This window comes from Xenopus tropicalis, chromosome 1 (genome assembly GCF_000004195.4).
Source record: "Xenopus tropicalis strain Nigerian chromosome 1, UCB_Xtro_10.0, whole genome shotgun sequence".
NCBI lineage: Eukaryota > Metazoa > Chordata > Amphibia > Anura > Pipidae > Xenopus > Xenopus tropicalis.
The window spans coordinates 109,899,004-109,917,582 of NC_030677.2; the positions used below are offsets into that span (position 1 = coordinate 109,899,004).

Consider the following 18,579-nt stretch of genomic DNA (forward strand, 5'->3'; position numbering starts at 1 on the left):
TTCTATATTACAAGCAGTTGAACTGCAGCTCTTTTAGTAAATTCCTTGTCTCATCTGAAGCTCCACTCCCTTTTGCTTTCTGAGCACTCTTTCCGATTATGAAGACCTCAAGGAGGTGCCTACTGGGCAAGCTCATTGCCTCTGCTCCAATTAAAATCAATAAGTAAAAGGAGGCGGAGCTTTGCACTAGACAAGGAAGTAACTAAAAGAGCTGCTGTACAGCTGTTTCTAATACTGAAACAAAATAAATCAGCATACATGGGAGAAAGATATGTTATTCTAGGGACGGTACAGACTAAGTTTAGGGTTTTTTTTTAGGTTTATTTATTCTTTAAACCCAATAAACCAAAATTCTGTCATTTAAAACAGTAACCCTGTAGGCCTTTGTGGCACCAGCTGACAGCTACAATGATCTTTTATGCATCTTCTAAACTAACATTTTCCCTGTTTTAGTTAGGAAAAATCTATGGGCATTATTATTTTTTGAGCTAAACTGAATCTACTCCATGTTTGGTCCTTTTTAGGCAGATAATTAGATTACCAGTATGCAACTTCCCCCTTTTGCTGTGACTGTTTCCTGAAGAAAGCAATGGGCAAAAAGTTTGTTCCTATTCACTGAACCAGTATGTGTCTAGTACTCATTCTCTGCACTGTATGTACTATTCAAGTACCAAAGGGAAAATAAACTCAGTACAGGTATCGGACCCCTTATCCGGAAACCCGTTATCCAGAAAGCTCCGAATTACGGAAAGCCCGTCTCCCATAGACTCCATTTTAATCAAATAATTCAGAATTTTAAAACTGATTTCCTTTTTCTATGTAGAAATAAAACAGTACCTTGTAATTGATCCCAACTAAGATATAAATAATCCTTATTGGATGCAAAAGATTCCTATTGGGTTTAATTAATGTTTTATTGATTTTTTAGTAGACTTAAGGTGTGAAGATCCAAATTACAGAAAGATCCCTTATCCGGAATGCCCTTGGTCCCGAGCATTCTGGATAATGGGTCCTATACCTGTATTACTTTTTGAATAACTTTTTGAAACAAATGTTATCTTTTTTCCTTTACCCTCTTCCATAAACAATGCAGGAGTATTTTTCTGTTCTCCAACCAAGATTTCTGCTCCCACCATGACTTTGAATGTCCTGTGATTATTTTTTTTTTACATTTCACAGAACAGGCAATGCATGATGGGAATTAAAGGCTTGGCTGAAGGGTAGTTGGCTACTGCTACTTTTTATGGTGTATGTAGTCAGCAGTGAAGTGAGAATAGCAAAGGCTAGGCTGGTAGTGCTTTCAATAAAATTTTTTTACAAATATCTTTAAGATTATAATTTTTTTACTAGAAGGTTTCATACAAATACATTTGCTACTTATTTTGGTTTGCTTCCTCATTAATTATATACATTATTAGAAATAAAAATAACTAATGGGTAGTTATTATACAGTCACCTCTTTACACATTTTGACTGCCTATGAATTACTAATCACATATGTTGCATCACCCATAGGTGCCGTGTTCAAGCTAGTTATGCACAAATCACATACATTATGCATATTTGCATGGGTACATTTTGCAAATAATCAGTTACCGAGCTGAAAGAAGCAAGATATCTTATGAGGGAACTGATCTGAAAAAAGTACTTAGTATTGTACTGCAAGTACTAACGTATATTATTATTGTATTTGTATAGCACCTTCAAATTAACCTAGATAAAATATGTGGCTGAATTTTACTCATTTACAATTTTCGGAAATATTTTTGCCCTTTTTCTATTTCTTTTCTTTGTAAAAGCCTAAACTGGGTGATTCATATTTTATGTGATTAATGTACATTTCATAGATATAAGGCCACAGTCACGTGTGAATTTTTTTAGGCCGGTGGAGAGAAGTGGATCTGCTCTCACCTGCAGCTCAGTATAGCTGCACTGACACAGAGAGGAGATTGGCCCTTAAAATGCATGCTTTGGCATTCTTCAGGCAGATCTGTCAGTGCAGGTACAAGGAGCTGCGGATGAGAGCGAATCCACTTCTCTCTGCCTGCCTACAAACCACAGGCAGAGAGAAGCAGACGGTATGCTACGTGTGATTGTGGCCTGAGTTGGGTTGTCTTATTTATTGTACATCAGCCCCTGCAGGAGCACCTCTGTTCTTTTGCACATTAAATAGCATGTCTTGTCTAAGTACAACTTGAAGCACTATGCATTTGAAACCTCTCAGAAATCAGGGCTGCAGTTGCTTCTAATTTACCTTTGAAATAGACAGCTGAGGCTTAAATGCAATTCAGACATTTCAAATGGGATAGTACTAGGAGAACTTATACTGCATGTGCAGTAGAGTGAAAAGCCGAACAAAAAAGCTGGCCTTTTCACTTTACTGTGCATGCGCCGGCCCCCGGATTCCAAAGATAGAGCAGAGAAGGAAGATGATCGCTTGTTACTCCTGGCTGGTGCGTTTCTCTCCTAACTAGAGCACCAACCCAGGGTATAAGGTATGTGATTAGGGGTGCCCGACATTTTGGCACCCCCAAGTGGTGGTCAAAACACCAACTCCCTTCTGCAGCTCATTTCAGACTGTTAGCAGGAAAGTGCTGCAATACTAAATTAGATGCATTTTAGCTAGCATGTATCTATCAAAGTCAATGGGAATAGTCTCAATTAATTTTGTTTTCTCAGTTCTTTAAAACATTCAAGATTTTTCATTGAAAGTTAATGAAACAATGTGGTTCTTGCTGGTGTGCGACTTTTTTTCCGTGAAAACACCTCACCTTGGTTTGAGACCTTTCTCAAGCTAGAATGCGAGGGAAAAACTGTAAAAAGTTGCATGTTTTTTTGTCATTGTTTCATTTTTCTTGAACTCAAATTTTCATTAATGGGCAGTAACTCATTACAATTTATTTTTATTTTTTTTGCTTTAATTTTTTTCTGTTTGCAGCTATCTGAACAGTTAATCATAAGTCGCTATAGGTTATTGCCCAGGTGCAGTTTTGCCCATTGTTAGTGAATGAGCGCACTTTTTGCTTAAGTAATTGTTCAAGGCTCCATATCCTAGTAATAACATATGGATTAAAATACACCTACGAGAGTTCTAGTCTGTGTTTGCACTGCCTAGTTCAGTGGTTTTCCATAATAATTAGGCCACTGTAGGGGAAATTTTTTAATTAAATTTGCATGAGGTTTCATCGTTAGAGCAATAATGGCAGCTCCTTTTAGAGAGTTAACAAATAAAAAAAAAATGATGCTTTCTGTCCTTGACAGCCTATACTCTGTTTTAGAGTATACAGTTAGAGTATTAAACCTATTTAAGACTGGATTGCAATGTGTTCCCCTTGTATAAACCTTTATTTCTTTGTTAATGCAGCTTGTTGTATTTTTTAATGCTTTTAAGGGACCGTTTGAGGATTAACTCTTTAAGACTCCTCGTTACTGGTGGTGTTTGGCTCAGTCAGCCTTTATGGTATCTTTTCCTTCACCATAGTGACGTGCAGTTTAGGATAAACTCAATCCACACCTGACCTTAACCCACAAAATATTGCCACTGTAGGACTCACACCCAACCAATACTTGCATCTTTCCTCTCTATACATTTGTTCTCATGTGCCTTAGGTTAAACACAGAGAAACTTCGGATCAGAGGAAGACTACTTCCCCTTATCTGTACCCAACCCAAACCCACAACGGATGCCCACATTTCAACCATAACCCATCTGGCCTAAGGATTAATCCACAGGTTTCAGGCCATCCCGCACATCACTACTTCATAGTGTATTTACCTGCTGATGACTTACATTTCTGCTTTAACTGTGTGACCTGAAACAAAATAAAAAAATTATGTTAAAAGTGGCAATATATACTTATGTTTGACATGATTCAAGCAAATAGGTATAGCGTTTTATATTAAAAACAAACTTACTGTACAATCCGAAAAATATAAACCTTCTGATAAATTACAATACAATAATTAAATATTTAATTATATAAATACTCACCTAAAGGTTTATTAGGAACACCTGTTCAATTTCTCATTAATGCAATTATCTAATCAACCAATCACATGGCTGTTGCTTCAATGCATTTAGGGGTGTGGTCCTGGTCAAGACAATCTCCTGAACTCCAAACTGAATGTCAGAATGGGAGTATTTCACAATCTGCTCAGTTACTGGGATTTTCACGCACAACCATTTCTAGGGTTTACAAAGAATGGTGTGAAAAGGGAAAAACATCCAGTATGCGGCAGTCCTGTGGGCTAAAATGCCTAGTTGATGCTAGAGGTCAGAGAAGGGTATTAGTATGGTGTCCTAATAATCCTTTAGGTGAGTGTATATTGTTTCAGACAATTTTTATTTTATGGCTCAGTACTTGGTAGGTATAATATCCTTTGTTAGTGTATTATTAAAAAGGGGGCATCCCCGCATTAATAGCAGAACTTGAAGCAACCAGTGATTAACACACAATAAGTATATCTCACACTACTGACTAGTTTGCCCTCTGGCTCCTCTCCCTGAAAGGAATAACAGTACACTTTCAGATCTCATATCGATAAAGGAAAGCATGCATATCACTATTAAAGGATAATAATTTTCATTAAAGTACAACTAGGGACACATTGACCATCTGCAGATGGATTTCTGGAGTTTTCTGCCAATGCCATATTACTTGTAGGCACACCTTTCTCAACCCAAGCCCAGGACAAGTCTGTAAGACCCTCAAAATATATGGGAGTGTTGATATCTCTGTATATTGTTCTATTCTGCACACACTGGGTTTATTTTATTACCTATTAGAACTACGATGGTGGTTTTAAAATACCTGCTTATCTAATAGCCAACCTGCCAACCCATTGACAGAACACCTGTTCTGTGGTACAGGTATGGAATCTGTTATGTGGAAACTCATAATACAGAAAGCTCCGTATTATGGGATAACAATCTCCCATAGACTCAATTTGAATCAAATGATTATAATTAAAAATGATATCTTTTTTCACTGTAATAAAACAGTATCTTGTACTTAAATCTCCCTTATTGGGTTTATTTCATGTTTAAAATACGTAAGCAGACTTCTGTAGACTTATGTAGTAGTAGGGAGATCCAAATAACAAAAAGAACACTTATACAAAGAACCCCAGGTCTCAAGGATTATGGATAATAGGCCCATGCCTGTATATGTTTTATGTTAGTAAGGAAGGTATTAGGCAGAATAAGACAATATTTTCTCTGTCTGGGTACCTGATGTTAAACCAACATTTTCTGTTACAATATTCAGAAAGAATTGTTTGAAAGGTTCATTGCTGAATGTATACCCTGTTTATTTGTTTTGCTTTGCAATATTTTTCTTTAAAGATGAAGTTCACATTCCAAACACTTCAGTTGTTTTCAGCTATTACATCAGAAATGTCTGTGATGCATGCTTTACCTTGGAGACTAAAGGGTTGATTTACTAGCATAGATGCAGTATTGCATCAGTTTGGTTGCCTGTAGCAACTAGACTAATTAAATATCACTGCTGATTGATGCTATGTGGACCTCCACTGGTGCAAATTATCACCTATTTTTGTAAATCTATCCTAAGTGCAAACACTTGACAAATCTGCTAAAGGACCCCCCCCCCCCCCCCCGTAGGAAATATACATATATACATTTGCACAGATGCTGTAGCATTAGTCTCTACTATACGAGGCTTTACTTGCTTTGTCTTTTCAGTCTATTTAGCTTAAAACATTGTGCAGACTTATTGTATCAGTTATAACTAAAAAAAAAAAATTAATCTGTGACTAAATCCACAAAGGTGCACCATAGATATCAATAGAAAAGTATAGGTTGTTTAGTGTGCACCAGTAAGGTACCTAGATATCATAGAATAATCTCTAACATTCATATTAGCAACACAACTGAGTGTGATTTTAGTCAGTTACGATATGATGTCAATGCTAAGACATTAGATAGCTCATGTAGTTTAGCCCTATTCCACAACTGGCATTATGAACATGGACATCAAAACATGCTTGCTTGCCTGTTACTCTAGTAAAAAAAAAAAAAGCACAGGAAATGCTCTGCCTATGTCAAATACTGGTGCTTACAGACTGGAACCACTCACAACCCCAAAGCAAGCATTTCTTCCAGGTGCTTGCCAGGTTTTTTTTTTTGTGAAAAGTGATGACAAGGGCCCTTTGATTGCCTTGGTTCTCCCTGGGAGGTGGTGCACTAAGACTCCTAGACACTATTGTGCCAGGGCCTGTTCATGTATGTTTGTCAATCCATGGTCACAGCCAGTTTAAGGTGGCCGTCAGGGCTGCCATCAGAAACTTTGGGGCCCTGTGCAAGTTATTTATATTGGGCCCTCCATGGACACAAGTGCGCAGTACCAAAACTTTGGCCACGCCCCTTGTGTGTGTGCAATAACACAAAAGCTTATGTTATAATTAGCAGTTCATATAAAGAGTTCCATTGATTGATGTGCCAATAAGTCATTCAGTTTATTGAGTGACCGTGGAGTTTGCCTAAGTGTAACCCCTTCACACCTACCTGCCCCTGCTCTGGCTGTCATTGCTTGATATGAAAGTTACATACATTTTTGCATTAGTTACGTAAACTGCTCACGTTTAGGGGCCCAATGATATTGCTGTGTGGCCCAATAACCAGTCATTCCCACTGCTTGAAAGTTCATGTAGTAAAATAGCTTCTAATACAAACACCTGGCGTTATTTTATAATAAGCAGTTTATATAAATATTTAAAATGATCAGTTAATGTGCTAATAAGTCAGGCAGTTCATTGGGGAATTTACCTTAAGTTTTTTTTTAAAAAATTCATTGGGGTCAGGGGAGTTTATGTAGTTATGTAAATTGTGTAAGTTTTGTAACTGTATACATAACTTTGTCACAACGCGACTGGGGCCCCTTACCGAAGAGTATTTCCGAGGTCCAACAGAACTGTACCCCCAATCTTCCCCTGATGGCGACCCTAGTGACGGTACAAGGCCCAATAAAATCTGCTGCGTCTGCCCTTCCAGAATGTATTAGCACCTTAGTTGACCTGTGTAGGGGTCTCTTGATGGCATGCCTGAGCATTATCCATCAGATTAAAACAATCCCACTTGGAGAGGAGTGCATGATGCATGTTCACGCAGTCATGTCCCAGTGGGTTTCCCTAAACCCATATAATGATGTAGTGATTGACTCTGTGTGCAGACTAATGGATTATCCTGATTTTTCCCAGCGTGTTGGTGATCTGTAGGTTTGGTGACCTTATTAAACAAGCAAATGTTATAGTAAGAGTCTTCCTGCCATGGATGGTAGAGTTTGGGTACAGTTTCCTGTGTTGAACAATGTTGACTTTGGCAAATCGCGGCACTGCGTATGCCATCCCACCGGCGATTTACATTCTAGCCGGTGGGATAGCATTTTGGGGAGATTAGGTTGCACGGCACTAATCTCCCTGTGTGTCACAGCCCTAAATGGAAAAATACCTCCTATGAGCCCATTGGCTTATGTAGAAAATGTGCTTACACACTATCTGAACTGCCAGACATAAATGTAAATGTATATTTTGTTTTACACAGACATACCTAATTCCACAGATTAAACAACACTATAACTGCAATGAGCTATTTACCAAGATCCCTTATATTCAGTGTAATGCAACCCCCCCCCCCCCCCCCCCCCCCACCACGTTGTTCAATTGAAAAGGGATGAATTCTAGGGCTTGAAGTGTCTGCTTTCTATAGTGGGTGGCACACAGATTCTCTGGACATCGGGTCCCAGAATCCATCACTTACCCCCTTACCAAAGAGTATTTCAGAGGTCCAACACAACTGTACCCCCAATCCCCCCCTGATGGCGGCCTTAGTGGCCGTACAAGGCCCAATAAAATCTGCTGCCTCTGCCCTTCCAGAATGTATCAGGGCCCAGAATCCAGCACTTCATAATGGGTGGAGTTTGCTTTGCGGTCAGACCCTAAGGGGCATGAGTAACTGGCACAGTATACAACATACTGACAGGCTTTAATGGTTTTCTTTCAGTCTGTGGAATCAGGTCTTTCTGTTTAAAAAAAAAAAAAACATACATTTATATTTAATCTTGGCAGCTCAGATAGTGTTCACATTTTCTTGACAACTTAAGTCAAAAACGGGGTATATATTTCCCTTTAAAATCACATATCAATAACCTTTTCATGACTGCACCACCTAATCTTGCAGTTCTGACTGCTCTCCATCAAAACAAAATGGTACGTTTTTTGTATGGATATAAAACCTGGATGGGTACTGATTAGTTATATGCATATAGACTAAATATATTGCACTTTTCAGAAACTTGTACCTGTATGGGATATCTTATCTGGAAAGTGTTTTTAAGTGGTGATCCAAATTATGGAAGAATCCCTTCACTGGACAAAAAACATTTTAAGCATTCCATATAATAGATCCCATACCATTCTTGACTTTTTTTTTTTTTTTTACATGTTTCCCCAATTAAAGTGAAAACTACTGAACTTTTATGTTGTTCCCAGGAGAACCCTACTAGAAGTATAAATTACTTCAGCTCATTATTTATACATGAGTCTTGAATCACTTGGATAGATTACAAGTACACAGTGTAAAGCTGGCTCACATTACGATTTCTTCTACTTCCCTCAATTTGGAAGCTGTATTTCCTGAGAAAAGTCTGGCGGGTTTTTTCTATAGACTTCCGGATAATACGTTTTTCTTTATTTTTTAACTTTGTCTTTCTTTGTGTTTTCAGTATAGGTAATATTTTATTTTTGTGCTTTTACTAACAGATTATGTGCATGTTTTAATATCTTGTATTTAGATGTACCTTATGAATGTATTGTCATGAATGCATGATCACTGTTTGGTGCTTGCATACTTTCTGCCCCTCAGGTTTATGAACTTCAAGTAACAATTACTTACAAAAGCAGCCCTATTGGCAAAAGACTATGAACACAACCTATAGGGAATTTTAATGTACATTAACATTTTGAAGAGTAGTTTTTTAGTGTCACTATCACTTTAAGCTTATTATTTGAATGCAGATTAGGGATGCTTGGGTTTTTAAATCAACCCTGCCAACCCCAGCACAATGCAATTAGTTATATAGCTATCCTTCTCTGACATCAGAGGGCAGTAACTGCAGCGAGCCCAAATTCTCCTGACCAATAGGGATTTGGGCTGATCCACACACCACTAATGCAGACACATGAAAATATGTTGTTGCTCAGATCTAAGTTATAAAACATGTCATGTTCCAAAAGACACATGGGTGTTATCACCAGTATAGGACTAAGGCTAATGCCACACTGCATTTTTTTTTTCTGCTGGCGGAGGAAACGCCAGTACAGCTTCCAAAACCTCCGCAGGCAGTCAGTTACTTTAATGGAAGGCACCTGTCACATAGGGACCTTGCAAACTCTTTCATTCTCCAGGTATTACAGAGTTACTGTCATGGGTTCAAAGAAAAGGTGATTAGCATGGGGCTGCATTTAATGAAACCATGTTAAAATGGCTGCATTTGACTCATCTTTGTAAGTAGCTGAATTTTAAATGAGCTTGATGCATCTTTCCAGGCAAATCAAACAACTTTTTTTCCTTTTTATATATCTATTTCAAAGAGCTGCTGTTGGTGTTTGCATAACACAATTTGTATTTAAAAGGTACTTGTGCAGTGTTCTAGCTTTGACATGCAAATCGTGTTGAAATTGAATTTGAGTAACTTTGATGAGATTGCTGTGCTCGCCATTAATTCTTTAGGCTTGCCCTTGCATTTCCAGAGTAGCTGTGTCAGATGTAATGCTTTTAAAATCCGGTATAAATGTACAATGTGGTTCTGGAGAGTGAAAAAAAACACAAGCGTTTTTTTTTTTAAACTCTAGCAAGTTTTACATGAAATACATTTTTGTAGCAGGGATTTGCTCACTGTTACTCTCCTGCATGATAAACGGTTCATTAGAACTAAACTGTTGGAAACAATTGGAAATGACTAGGTAGTCAAGTTTTTTTGGTTTAATTTGTTCAGGTTAGCATATATTTTGCTTCCTTTTATGGAAAAAAAATAAAATTTTGGGAAAATGATAGCTACAATTCTGCTGATGTATTACAGGTTAAGATGGGCCCACGTGACAACTATTTTTATGAAACTTTTTCTTGTATTATAACTAATCGCAGCAGCTTTATTTTCAATACAGTATTTTAGACTTTCTCTCTACCTTTTGCCGTCTAGCACAACTTGTTGTTAGGATCAATGGTGAACTAAGTTGTATGTCGTGGAAATCTATGCTCAAACTACAATTTTTATAATCCATTAAGTTTCAATAAAATTTATATTATCGCATATATAGGTTATTGGTATCTGCAGAAAAGATCAGTACATTGACTATATGGCTTTTATTTATATCATTATTCATTTCTTATAATGGGATATATATATGTATATATTTGTATTTATTTGAATCTATTTTTGTGTTGCAGAACGAAGACAGTCCCAGCCCCAAGCGACAGCGACTATCTAATTCAGTTTTTGAATACGCTGCAGCATCTCCTGCCCCATCTCCCCCAATGCGACCATGGGAGATGACATCAAATAGGCGGCCTCCTTCGGCTCGGCCCCACCAGCACCACTTCTCAGGGGAAAGATGCAACACTCCTGCACGGAACAGGAGAAGGTAAATTCGTTGTTTCACCATAATCTAGTTCATTAGTCACAATCCTGTGGAACAAGTGTAAAGTAGAGTAAACTCACCAGTTTTGCTGTAGGCTCAGGGCAGTGCACTTGGGCCCTTCAGTAGATTGGTGGGTGTAGAAAATGACACACTCCAAGAGATCACTTTATACCCAAAATTCTAAATATTTTATTGGAAAAATAGCATAGGCTTGATCTAACTTTGTGCTGTACTTAGCGTCCTTAGCATTAATTCATAGGAAAAAGCTCTAGGAAGATGTGCCAGTTTTAAAGTGCAGCTTAGCCAATAACAATAATAGTTGACAATCACAAAGCCATAGTATTACTTAAAGAGAATAAAAAAAGACATATCAAATATTAACACTGAAATAGTAACTATAATTTAGATTGTAATCCCCATGGGGCAGGGACCTCCTTCCTCATCTCTTTAACACTTAGCTCTTAATCTAATGCAGCTGTACTTTTGTGTTTATTATTATTTTAATTACCCCTCCCTGTTTGTTCTATTAATTTACTGTTCAGCTGTACAGTGCCGAGTACAGAAGTGCTATATAAATAATGCACATGCATGCCCTACTTATATGAGCTCATGAATGTAGGCTGCCCAAACTTTTAGGACACTAGAAAGGGGATATCCCCACATTGTCTGAAGATACCTGGAATGACACACTAGTATCCTATTTGACAACTTATGGGCAGATTTATTAAAATGCAGTATCTCACTACAGAAAGATTCACCCATTTTTATTCAGTCCTATGTAATTTTTAGAAGTGTATTCATCAAATTGTAAACTCTTAAGGGGCTGATTCATTAAAGTACAAGTTACAATCCCGAAATGGGAAAAATTCTGATTAAATACGATAATTTCTGATGATCGCAAATATTATGAAAATGCTTACGAAAAAATCGTATTAGTCACGATAATAGCTTATTGGCAACCCAAAAGTCACAAAATGTTTGCATCCGAACGATCGTAAACGGCGGGAAAACCTTTCTGACTTTGATCCTTCCTTCTGTGCATGTTTTTGGAAGGCTCCCATAGGACTCAATGGCACTCTGCAGCTGCAACCTGGCAAACTTTTGTACTCAACTCGACAATACAATTTTGTCGCAATGTACGAAAATGTCGCAGAAAATACGCACAGTAGGATCAAATACAAATTTTTTCGTACTTTAATAAATAGGCCCCTAAGAGAGGCTACCCAGACAAAGTCTGGTCCCCTTGGGTGGATTTGACTATATAACCAGTACCTCCTGTCCTCTATCCTCAGTCTACAGAATAACACCATCCCCCAAAAGAAACCACATGGAGTGCAAGGTTGACATTGGGAAACTTAATTTTACACGACATGTATTCTACTATGAGTCGGAGCTTCTGTTTCTGTATCAGTTTCGAATATTCTGTGTGTGATTATATAAAATAATGATCCCTTTTAATAAAACTTTTATTTTTATTATAATATTTTTTTTTTAATTTCTATTTTTTTGCAATCAGTTTGAAAAAAAGGGTTTAAACTTGCTTAGCAATGTGGCACAATGGCGCAATTCTATACTTGCACTTATTTAATTATCTAAAAAACAGTGAGATTCTTTTTATGACCAAAATTGTTTCTACAGAAAAGTACATGTGCATAAAGCTTTACCCTAAAACAGAGGTTTTCTGGTTATTTAGGTTTAAGCCCCTATTTTATAGTCATTGTTGACACCCTACCGTTTAAACAAATCTGCAGACATTATAAAATATGATGTTTTTATAGTTTCTGGAGAAACGAGGTCCAAATTTTATTTTAATCAGTTTGCTTGTAATCTTTATAGTGCCCTTCACAGCAGCAATCTATCCCTGACTAAAATATGCAACAGACACTTCAGTAATAATAAATCCTATAAATGTGCCATTAAACATTTTGTAAATTGTGAAACCTAAATTTTTTTGGCAAAAAATTGTTTACTAAAGTCAGATCCAGTAGAAAAACAATGAGACAGTTATAAATATTGCTTTGAGAAATGGCCAAATTGGCCAATATCACCAATCCCTGCTATGGAAGTTGTCTCAAAGTGCTAGCACGTACAGGCACTTTCAGGTGATTGCTACAGCAGACAGTATCTAATGCAGCTACATTTGAACAGCCCCAGTCAGAAAAAAGCATTTTTGTAAATCATCTTTATCATTTAAAATGTTTCATTTTGAAGCTACGGACCAGGACCAGGATCAGCCCTGCCGACAGGCTCTCTCCTTTGCTCTCTCTCCTCTATTGTCTGAAGGTGAACATCCCCTTTTAAAGTAGACTAGAAATGTTCCTTGTTATGTTTTTGGGGTTCTGTACCAGCCCAAGGCAGCCTCAGCCCATCCTCTTTTCTGCTGATTTACTGCACATGCTCTGTGCTTCTGTAACTTACCTAGGGTTAGGGACTACTCGCCAAATACTGTAAAAACGGTTTGTTTTTAGGGTTAAGTTCTCTTAAAGGCAATGGAATATAGGGAGATTTCCATCAGTTTGTTGCCTGCTTCCATTAGCCACTTGAGATGTGGGATCAGAGCTCAGAATCAACTCCATTAGCTTTTGCTTGTGGTCTGACAAGGGATTACATCCATTCTTGTAGGTAAGCTGTAGAAGAGATGTTAAAACACATATTTGCCATGTGTGACATCGCCTATAATCCTTTATTAATGAACCTCCTCTTACCTAGGATCCTAAATAACGAAAAAGAATCAAAACAATTGTTCCTTAGACCTTTATAATAAAAAGTTTTGTTTTTTTTTCTGCTGGTAAAAACAAAAACACTTTTCAATATAAGCCCTGTTTATTTGGCTTAATTGTTGAATATTGCCTATTTAAATTTAAACTTCCCTGTGCAATAAGAACCTTTTTTTCCTTTTGTCTTAAAACATCTTTTTTTCTTTCAGCCCACCTGTGAGGCGTCAGAGAGGGAGAAGGGAGAGACTGTCTCGTCACAACTCAATTAGCCAAGATGAAAATTATCACCATCTCTCCTATGGGCAACAGCAAGCAGTAGAAGAGCCTCGAGCCTTCCACCCACCGAATGTATCCCCTCGCATGCTCCACCCAGCTGCACATCCACCACAGCAAAATGCCGTAATGGTAGACATTCATGAGCAGGTAGGGAACATTGACTTGTGGTTATTGTTAGGTTATGAGCATTAAGCTAATTTATTGGCAGCTTAAGTGTGGAATTTATATATTTGTATTAACTGGCTTTTTTTTTTCTTCACATTTTCTCTAGATTCACCAGGGCACAGTACCAGTCTCCTACACAGTCACAACAGTAGCACCACATGGGATTCCACTTTGTACAGGACAGCACATCCCTGCTTGTAGTACACAACAAGTTCCTGGGTGTTCGGTGGTCTTCAGTGGCCAGCACCTACCAGTTTGCAGTGTGCCTCCACCTGTAAGCAGACTTATAGTTACAGTTTCCTGTTCTGTTTTATTGTGTGCATAAAGCCAATTTTGAGATATATATATATTTTTTTTTTTTTCATATATAAATTATTTTTTCTTCATAAGCCCTGTTAGTGCAGATCCTCTTCTTGCTGCATCTTTTAATCTACTTTGACCTGCACCCAGGCTCCTGTACTTATATTATATACACACACAGAGACCATAATGGTGCACGCCACTAACAAAAATATAACCTGGGTGCAAGAGCCATATAAACTAGAATATTGCAGGAGTAATGCCAGCACACGCAGGGTTTCATACAAGTATATATAAAATGATATTTATTGAGAAAAAAGAACATGGCAAGCTTTCTATGTTCTTTTTGTTTTTTTTTTTCTCAATAAATACCATTTTATATGTACTTGTATGAAACCCTGCGTGTGCTGGCATTACTCCTGCATTACTTCTAAGGTTGGGGACGAAAGTCGATCTAATAAAATAGTCGTTACAGCTAACACACTAGCCTTTTTCAGTCGGTTTAACCATTTGATTGTGCTTTTTGCCAGATCATTTTTTGAACTTTTGCCCTCATAATAAATTGGGCACTGAGTTTTCCTAGTAACCCAGAGCAACCAATAAGATGGTTTGCTTTTAAACAGGTGACCAGTAGTGATGTGCGGGTCGAGATTTTCTCGACCCACGCCTGACCCGGCTTCCTTCCTCTGTTTAGAGAAAAGTTTACTGCCAGAACTATTGTCTGTTTTGAGAGTTTATTTTGGTATATATATATTTTTTTCTTCTTTGCTTACAGATGATTCAAGCCTGTTCGGTTCAGCATTTACCGGTGCCCTATGCTGCTTTCCCACCCCTCATTTCAAGTGATCCATTTCTTTTGCATCCACCCCACCTTTCCCCACATCACCACGCTCACCTTCCGCCTCCTGGTCAGTTTGTTCCCTTTCAGACACAACAGTCACGTTCGGTAAGCAAAGCTCTATCTTTTTGTGTCAGCCTTCAGATTCTATTTAAAATATATTGAGCTGTAAGTGTCCGTCTTGGCTCTACTTTTATATAGCAGAATAACTGCAGTGGCACTTCTAAGGTTGGGAACTCACTTGAATTCTTAGTATTTCTGCATATAGATATTACCTAGATACATTTTTCACACAAGTCCTAATGAGGCCCTAATAAAACATAAATAATTATAATACTTTTCAATTGTTTGAGGAAAATGATGCAGTATGATGGAGTATTTAAGAAAAGTAAAAAAAAAATGTAAACCTTTATAAATCTGTTCATTTGAAGGGGAAGTTGAGAATTGGGTGTTTTAATCAATGGGATGATAAGCAGGTGTGGGAGCCTCTGCCCTATGGAACAGAAATCTGGGTCCATATTCAAGTCTGATCTTAACAGTACAGGTTTGTGGCTTAAACAAAGGAGATCTGGGCGCCTCCTAAAAAGTTTTTCTCAGCAGGATGTTAAAGGTTATAAAGCTTTTTCTTACACTTCCTAGGAGTGGTCAATTATCAAAGATCACCACCAAGAGCATGGAATTGAATACTCCAGGAGATCTTAAAGGAAATGTAACACATTAAAACTTGGCTTCCTGTCAATTGAAGTACAAAGATATGGCAAAGGAAGGAGCTGCATCCACTATGCGACGATCGATTGATCGAGCCTTGCCTGACTCCTTCCTATACAGAAAAAGGCTAGGCTTGATCAATCGATCATCGCATAGTGATTGCTGCTCCTTCCTTTGCCGTATCGCCGTACTTCAATTGACAGGAAGCCAAGTTTTAGCAGGTATTTTCTATTAAAGCATTTGAAATACTAAGTGGTTTTCAGGATAGGGTAGTTATTGGTGCAGGGTAGAATAGCTTTTTTACGTAAAAAATTTTAGTGTTACTTTTCTTTTAAAGATCCCCAGGCTAACTTCTAAGAAGCTAAAGGCCTCTCACATTTTAGGTCATATTTATGTAGAAATATTGAAAATTCAAAAGGGGTCACAAACTTTCAAGCAACTCTGTGTGCTGTTTGTTGTTTCATAATAGTTTGCAAGGTGAGCTAATGTAAGGGTTTCTGCTGCTGCTTAACTCTACTTAACTCTACTTTTAACATCACTACCTACTAATCATCACTACCACTAATATCAAAATTGTCTGCCAGGCCCAAACCATTGCTGGTTTATTGGGGAGGTTACAAGGACAGGAAGTATAAACAGTGAAAATGTTGTGTAAGGCAGGCCCTATATACTGAACATACTTTACAGCCTAGAGGTTCAGTAGCCCTATAACAGTAATGATCCATAACTTTAAAGTTGTACACAGCAGCTCAATATCTTTTAGCAAAAAGCAACATTACATTTGTTATAGATGCTTATGCTACATGGATGATTATTAATTCTAATGCATAGACTCTGATTTCTCTGCTGCCATGTAACAGAAATCTGAATTAATTAGCTCTGTATTGTGAATTTTATATTGTATACATGCTGCATATTGGTTGATCAGTTAACTTAGGGCAGCCCAGAGCATGTTCCATGAATCATTTTTAGATTCACAGATCTGTACTGCCAAAAAACTGGTAGCAGGCCAAAAAAATCACCGACTTACTTAACTATAGTTATGGTTCAACAATATCTAGGGCTCTTGATGTGCAAGAGGGTTGCAATCAATGTAGCCATTACTCGAAAATACCATGTCTTGGTTTTGAAAATACAGAGTAAGTGTAAATAAGTTTTAGTGAAATACAAGGCTGAAGTAACATTGAAGTGACTCCAGTATAAAAAGATGCCTTAGAATAGTTTAACCAAATCCTAAATCTGGCCAAACACAGGTGTATAAAAGCTGCTAATTCAGCCCTTCTAGAATGAGTCTGCAATTTTTGTAGGACTCAAGACAGCTTGCCTGGTTGATATGCTTGCTGAGTTAGAAAATCCCAGTAGGCCGGGACTGCATCCATATATTAATGCAATTCTCTCCTGATTGGTCTGCTTGGTTAAAAGATTTGCTGCATCTTGCCATATAAACACTTGCCAAATGCTTCACACAATATGGTAAGTTTGTGCTGTAGCTCCACCTGAGTCAAAGGCTTATGTTATGTGCTGCAAACTGTAGATGCTTGCTTTGTAGTCTGCATTTCAACTTCCAGAGGTAGACAGCATTTTAATAAACAGCAGTAGGTTTTAGGGGACTTATTACAAATATGTCAGGATATAAATAAGAGTTTACATTTTTGTTTTTTTTTTCCTGTATGAAGGAAAGTAATTTGCACAACTCTCCCCTGCAGCCACTGCAAAGGATAGAGAATGAAGTGGAGTTGCTTGGAGAGCATCTACCTGTAGGTGGGTTTACGTACCCGCCATCTGCCCATGCTCCAACACTGCAACCCTCTGCTCCACTACAGTTCATAACCCATGATCCTTTACACCAGGAAGTTTCCTTTGGTGTTGTAAGTATGTTTTTTATTTTTTCTTTATTTTATTCCTTTTGCGTGTTTGCATACTACTGTATTGATGATGATTTATATAAAATGTTTCTAAATAACAGCTGTTAAACCATAAAAAATTTTCTGCAGAACTTTTACAATAAAACACAAGTCAGGTTTTAAGTGACTGTACCCTCAATTTATATGTATGCTTTAGCTGCCCTTCATTTCTGTATTTTATGGTGTTTTTTCCTCTTAATTAGAAAGTTACAATGCGAGGTCTACATTTAGCTAATGCCAGGGCGCTTTTTCTAGGTCCTAGAAGGGAGAGAGCTGGGTCCCTGAATTTCAGAAGTTTACATACACTACTGATATTGTCGATTATAGACATGTAATTTCTATAAATCTCTGAAAAGTAATACTACAAGAAGCAACTAAAGAATGAATAGACATAATGGGCAGGGACTACTATGTATGATGTATAATCTCTGTAAAGTGTTCTTAAATATCTCAGTACTATACAAATAAAGTACAAAATACCACAGACTTTACATAATAAAAATAATTTTGAAGCAATCTCCTCTTAATAGGTAGTAGGTAAAATGTGGTTACTGAATGACACACTGAAAGCAAATATAAGAATTCCTGGAAAGATAGAAAGAGAATCTTTTTAAAATATAGCCTTACAATCATTCTAGGTTGTGTTGACCACAGACTTGCCACTAGATGGCAGATTAGGTTGCAGGCTTGAGATGTGCACAGACATTTAAATACACATAAACAAGAATGCTTGCTTCGTAATTTTACAGAGGTTGTTAACCTGTGGTTCAGAAACCCAAATCTTTTCCCTGTATGTTTATGGACAGTCCAGTGTTTTCTCTAAGCTGTGTGCACACAAACTTTGAGTCCAGCATAAGAACTTTGTATGAAAATCTTTGTGAGAGTAATTTTGTCATTATTATGACCCACGCACAGTTTTTAAAAGGTGCATATAACACACATAGGGGCTGATTCACTAAAGGTCGATAAAATGAGCGCTATTTATAGCATGCGTTAAAAATTTTATCGCTTCTTA

At 37.5% G+C, this 18,579-nt stretch overlaps 1 protein-coding gene across 6 annotated transcripts in view; it reads left to right on the forward strand.

Moving 5' to 3' along the window:
* Positions 1–18,579, forward strand: part of rnf38 (ring finger protein 38) — a 157,877-nt gene that overhangs the window by 129,516 nt on the left and 9,782 nt on the right. For 4 of the 6 annotated variants that reach the window (XM_012963661.2, XM_012963664.2, XM_012963668.3 and 1 more), the window contains 5 exons: positions 10,466–10,659; positions 13,583–13,796; positions 13,921–14,088; positions 14,890–15,060; positions 17,367–17,528. In XM_012963661.2, coding sequence (XP_012819115.2) covers positions 10,466–10,659; positions 13,583–13,796; positions 13,921–14,088; positions 14,890–15,060; positions 17,367–17,528 — 909 coding nt within the window. Of the gene's footprint in view, positions 1–10,465; positions 10,660–13,582; positions 13,797–13,920; positions 14,089–14,889; positions 15,061–17,336; positions 17,529–18,579 lie in introns of all 6 variants that reach the window. The other 2 variants (XM_012963641.2, XM_012963652.2) reach the window with 1 other exon arrangement.